General features: G+C 42.8%; 1 protein-coding gene across 1 annotated transcript in view; it reads right to left on the reverse strand.

Annotated features, from left to right (window-relative positions):
• Positions 1 to 3,302, reverse strand: part of LOC113820976 (serine protease inhibitor dipetalogastin) — a 67,750-nt gene extending 64,448 nt beyond the window's left edge. Inside the window, exon 1 of the mRNA XM_070126423.1 lies at positions 2,585 to 3,302. Within this exon, the coding sequence (XP_069982524.1) occupies positions 2,585 to 2,621 (37 nt within the window). The 5' untranslated portion in view covers positions 2,622 to 3,302. The remainder of the gene's footprint in view (positions 1 to 2,584) is intronic.
• Between the last annotated feature and the right edge of the window lie 2,907 nt (positions 3,303 to 6,209).

Genomic DNA, 6,209 nt, shown 5'->3' on the forward strand with positions numbered 1-6,209 from the left:
TCTCTCGTCCTTCCTCCTTCCCTCCCCCCTTAACCCCTCCAAATCTCTCGCTCTTTCTTCCTCCTACCCCCTCCCCCTCCAACCCTTCCCCCTCTCTCTCTCTCTTCCTTCCTCCTACCCCCCCCCCGGAGCAGGGCGAGTACCCAGCGGAAACAAGCGGTAAGCAGACGTCAGGCTTCAGTGAGCTTCTTCTGCTACTGCTCTCGGATGAGTCTCTCCTCCTCTCTTCCTCCTCCTCTTTCTTCTCTTCTCTCTTGGTTCTCTCTTTCTGATATTCTTCCAGTTCTTCCTTCTCTTTCTTTTCTTCTCTTGCCTTTTGGTTCGCTCTTTCTGACATTCTTCCAGTTCCTCCTTCTCTTTTTTATTCTTCTCTTGCCTCTTAATTCGCTCTTTCTGACATTTTTCCAGTTCCTCCTTCTCTTTCTATTCTTCTCTTGTCTTTTGGTTCGCTCTTTCTGACATTCTTCCAGTTCCTCCTTCTCTTTCTATTCTTCTCTTGTCTTTTGGTTCGCTCTTTCTGATATTCTTTTTGTTTTCTTTTTCCTCCTTCTTGTTTTTTTCTCTCTCTTCTTTCTTATTTTCTTCTTCTTTTCTTGCGTCCATCTTCTCTTTGTCTTCAATTTCCTTGCCTTTTCCTCTCCCTAAATTCTTCTCTCTTTTCTCTTGCTCCTCTCTATTTAAATTTTTTTCTCTCTCTTCTCTCCATTTTCCTTATTCATTATCTCTCCTTTCTTATCTTTTTACATGATTTACCATTTCTTTTACCATTTCCTTCGTCTCTCTTCTTATTTCCGCCTCTCTTCCCCTATCTCTTCTTTTCTCACTTCCTAATATCTCCTCTCTTTTCCTTTTTCTTCCTCTCCTCTCTTCCTCCCTCTCATCTCCCCCTTCTTTCACTCCATCTTAATATAAAAAACGGATAATTACGATGAATAATAATAATAATAACAATAACAACAACAATAATAACAATAAGCGTCCTACGAAGTGAGAGAAAAATACAAAAATAACCAATAACAAATCCTTGGCAACTCTCTCACGGTATAATCTTGCTAGTGATTGGAACTCGGGATTGGCTATTGAACAAATAAAGTGATTGGGATGATTGGGATGATTAAGGTGGATCGCCGTGGCTCGGATTGGGGTCGTAAATCCTTTGTCCTTGAAATACGATTGGGCTTCGTCGCGTGAGTCAAGAGTCGGCAAAGATTGTTGTTGTTGTTGTTGTTGTTTTTGTTGTTGCGCATTTTCATTTTGTGTATTGTATGTTTTTTTTTTTGGGGGGGGGGGAGGGGGTTTTAGTGGTTTTAGTTTGCGTGTTTTCATTTTGTGTTTTGTGTGTTTGTTGATGATGTTGTTATTGTTTGTGTGTGTGTGTGTTTTACTTGTTTGTTAGTTGTGTGTCTTACTTATTTGTTAGTTGTGTGTTTTTCTTTTGTTTTGTGTGTATATTTGTGGGCGTGTTTCTTTTTCTCTTTTCTTTTCTTTTTCTTTGTTGCTGGGTATTTTCTTCTCTGTGTCTATCTTCGTTTTTCTTTCTTTTTGTCAGTTTCTCTTCCTTTGCTTTACTTTGCTTTGTTACATCTTTGTCTCTAAACTCGCACCCTTTTTCTCAATATCTCTCAATCATTCATTTTCTCTGTCTGTTCCTGTCTATCTATCTATATGTATCTCTGTATATATCTATCTATTTGCATCTATCTCTGTCCATGTCTATCTGTATATCTGGCTCTGTCTATCCATCTGTATCTCTGTCTCTGTCTATCTATCTGTATCTCTGTCTCTGACCCTGCTGTCTATCTGTATCTATGTCTCTGACCCTGTCTGTCTATCTATCTGTATCTTTGTATATCTATCTATTTGTATATCTGTCTCTGTCCATCTCTATCTATTTATATCTCTATTTCTGTCCATGTCTATGTATCTGTATATCTGTTTCTGTCCATGTCAATCTATCTATCTGTATCTCTATCTTTCTATTTGTATCTCTGTCTCTGCCCATGTCTATTTATCTGTATGTCTTTCTCTGCCCTTGTATACCTACCTCTCTGTATCTCTGTCTATCTGTCTATTTGTATCTCTGGCTCTGTCCCTGTCTATCTACCTGTATCTCCTTATTTCGTCTATTCTACAACACCGGCATTCTAAATTCCTATTTCAATTTCTCTTCCGGTCTTTGGTTATCGCAAAGATAAGAAATCACTCCATTTTCTCGATACTAGATAACGGTAAGTACGACAAAATAGACACTTATCAAATAGTTTTGTGTGATCCAGTTGAATGTCTGTTGAACGGTAATTAAAGAGAACGTTATCACAATTAAAAAAGAAACTGTTGTTCAATTTCCTCTTATTGTTTTCCTTGTCTTTGTTCATTACTCTCTTCCACTTCTTTCCTTCTTTCAATTATATTACGTGACTATTTTTGCACGATTGGTGTTTGATAATGACAGTTTCACTTTACACAAATTCCGAAATTCAGAATACAAGAAAAAATAACAACCAATAAATCAAAAACATGGATGAAAAAGGGAAGCGATTAAAAGGTAAAACAGGAAAAAATACAATTATCAACGAATACTCACCAAAGAGGAGAAAAGGCAGAATCAGGAGACACTTCATGATGGATCACTATCTGCGATGGCGTCGAAGTCTCCGCGGAACAGAAGCAGCTACCGGCGTTGATAAAAAAGAACTGGCACTTGTTCTGGATCTCGGCAGCCAAATGTCCTAAATTCCTCTCCGTTTATAGGGCATATGCTTTCTCTGCTGAACTTCCAGAAGGATTTATACTAGTCCGAAGTCTTGAGAGATAAAAATAATAAATAAGAGTCTTAAGAGGTTTTTAAAAACGAAAAACAAAAACTGGATGTCAATATAAAGTGTTCCGGGCGGCCGCGAGACGAAGCCGTAGCCGTGTCCAGCCTTTCACACGCACCGATTCAAGATCAAGTTCAAGTACGGCGTCGGCGGCGAGAGAGAGAGCGTGCACACGGACGTCTTCTCGGCGTGCGTGCGTGAGTCAGTGTGAGCGGCCGAGTCTTTCCCCGGGGAGGTTGTGTGTGCAGTCTGGCGGTTCTCTCGGGGGGCCGCGTGCGTGTGTACGTGTGTGCGTCTTGCGGGGCGGTGGGTGAGCGACCGCACACGGGACGCGAGAGCCAGAGAGAGAATGGTAGCGACGAGAACGACAGCACGAGGAGGAACGGCGAGCTTCGACTTTAGGGGTTAGGGGGGACGACCGCCTGGAGGAAGCTGGGACCGAGCGCGTGCTTTCGGGGGGGCGGCCCGGGACGGAATGAAGTCGGCGGCGCTGCGCTCTCTCTTATTTATACTCGCGGCCTCTCACCCCTCCGCTCTGGGGTCGCTCTGCACGGGTTCCTTTTTGGTCATATTTTCACACTCATTTTATTCATTCCCTTCATTACCAGAGAAAAAACGAGAAAGAGAAAACGACGAAAAAAAGAATAAAACTGAAAACAGTTGCCTAATGGGTAACTATTCTAGGTGAGAAAATCTTGTCTGGAATATTACCTTTGCTGTTCATCGAGAAGTCATAACTTTGGCCGTAATGATACATCTCGCCTCGTGAATTCCAAGATAAACCGAGACCTTTTATCTTGGGAATTTCTTTAATTCTCTTTCCTTTATAATCTCACGTGTTTTTTCTTAACTTTCTCTCTCATTTCAGTTTTGCTTTTCTGTCTGTCTTTCTCAACTAATTCTGTCTATTTGCCTATTTGTCTGTCTAGTCATCTGTCTGTCTTTCTTTCCTCCTCTTCTTATTTCCCTCCCTCTCTCTCTTCCCCTCCTTCCCTCCCTTTTCTTTTTTTCTCTCTCTCCCTCTCCCCACCTTTCTTTTTCCCGTCTTCTGTCCGTCTGTCTCTCTTTCCCTCCCCCTCTCTCTCTCTCTCTCTCTCTCTCTCTCTCTCTCTCTCTCTCTCTCTCAATCCCCTCCCATCCCCCTACTCACTCCCCATCCCTCCTTCCTCCCCCCCTCCCTTCCTCCTTTCCATCCTCCCTTCCTCCCACTCCTTATCTCTCCCTTTCTCGCTTTCTCTTTTTTCCATATCTTTCTCTCATTTCCTCCCACCTCCCCTCCTTATCGACAAACGTGAACGATAAAAAGAGCTTTAACGACACGAATCGAAGAACGATATCAGATGAACTCACACGACAAGACACACATACACACACACGTACACACACGCACACACACACACGCACGCACGCACGTGCACACACACACACACACACACACACAAACACACACACACACACAAACACGCAAACACACACACACAGACGCACACACACAAACGCACACACACACGATAATTTTTATCTCACTCATCACACCTTTCTTTCTGAACAGAACGCCCACACCCAAAAAATCTCTCATTATTTCCTGTATCACCGTAATTGTCACAAAAGGCAGTTCATCTTATAGGCTTCTTTTAGACCTAAATATGTATACTTCCTTAACATAAAGAAAATAATGATATACTTTTGGGTGGCTGTTTCCTTCCGTAGGTCAAAGGTGTAGCTTGGGTGTGATTAGGTCGTGTTTGGGTGTGACCGTGTATATGTACACACACACACACACATGTAATATTTATGTATGTCTCTATCTATCTATCTGCCTGTATCTATAGTCATATAGGTAGAAAGACAGATAGATAGATAAATACACGCACATATAAACACACACAGACGCACTCACAAATATATATATATATATATATATATATATATATATATATATATATATATATATATATATATATATATATATATATATATATATATATATATAGAGAGAGAGAGAGAGAGAGAGAGAGAGAGAGAGAGAGATGTAGATAGATAGATAGATAGATAGACGTACAGACAGAGAGAGAGAGAGAGAGAGAGAGAGAGAGAGAGAGAGAGAGAGAGAGAGAGAGAGAGAGAGAGAGAGAGAGACAGAGAGAGAGAGACAGAATGAGAAAGAGAAAGAGAAGAGAGAGAGAGAGAGAGAGAGAGAGAGAGAGAGAGAGAGAGAGATAGAGAGAGAGAGAGAGAGAAGGGATAGGAGTGAGATTGATAGAAAGAGATGCATAGGCGGACAAAGCGACATATAGAGACAGAAAGAGATTGAAGAAGACGGAAACGCATCAACATATCTGTATAAAACTAATTTCAAGACAATAAAACAAGACACCAAGATGTTATTTACAAGAGAACACAATTACAAGTTTATAAACACATTCATAACAATTTTGCAATACAGTTATAATTTCCACGTGCTGCGAATTGCAACTGAAACCACAGATCTGCAGCCACTCCTCCCCCCCCCCTTCTTTCCCCTGTTACCCCCCTTCTCTCTCCCCACCCCTGCCCTTCCCCTGTGACTCCCTCTTCTCTCCCCCTTTCCCTAAGACCCCCTTACTCCCCCTTCCCCGTGTGAACCCCTTACTCCCCCTTCCCCTGTGAAGCCCCACTTCTCTACCCTCCTTCCTGATGTGACCCCCCTTCTCCCGCTCCCCCTAAGCCCCCCCTTACTCCCCTCCCCCTATGACCCCACCCCCTACTCATCCATCCCCCTGTGACTCCCCCCTTTCATTCCTTCTCCTCCCCTCCCACTGTGACCCCCTCCCCCTTCTCTCTTTCATCCCACGTGACCCCTTCCCTCCCTCCCCTTCTCCTCTTTCATCTCCTAACCTCTCCTCCCTCCTCTGTTTCTCCCTCTTCCCTGCACCCTCTTCTCCACATTCCTCTTTCACTTCGTCACTCCTCTTCCTCCTCCTCTTCCTTCCCTTTACCTTTTTCCCCTTTCCTGTTTCTTTTTCTTCTCTTTCTTTTCATTTCCTTCTGTCTCCCCTCTTTTCTCCACTTCTCTCTTCTCCTTCGACTCCTCCTTCCTCTTCTCTCTTCCCTTCTTTCCCCTATCCCTTCCTTTTTCTCTTCCCTATTTTCCTTCTCTTCTTCCATTTCCGTCTTTCTCTTCCCCTCTTCCTTTTAAATTTCTTTCTCCTTTTCCTTTCTCTACCCCTGTTTTCCTTCCCCTCCTCCCTCCCCTATCTTTCTTCTTCTCTTTCCTCCTTTTGCTTCTTCTAACTCCCCGTGTCTGTTCCATCCTCTTTTGCTTTCTCATCTTTTTCCACACTTTTCTCCTCTCCCTCTCCTTTTCTTTCCCCCCTTTTCCCCTTCACTCTCATTTAATTTTCCCCTTCT

Source organism: Penaeus vannamei, chromosome 10, assembly GCF_042767895.1.
Source record: "Penaeus vannamei isolate JL-2024 chromosome 10, ASM4276789v1, whole genome shotgun sequence".
In the NCBI taxonomy this organism is placed as follows: domain Eukaryota; kingdom Metazoa; phylum Arthropoda; class Malacostraca; order Decapoda; family Penaeidae; genus Penaeus; species Penaeus vannamei.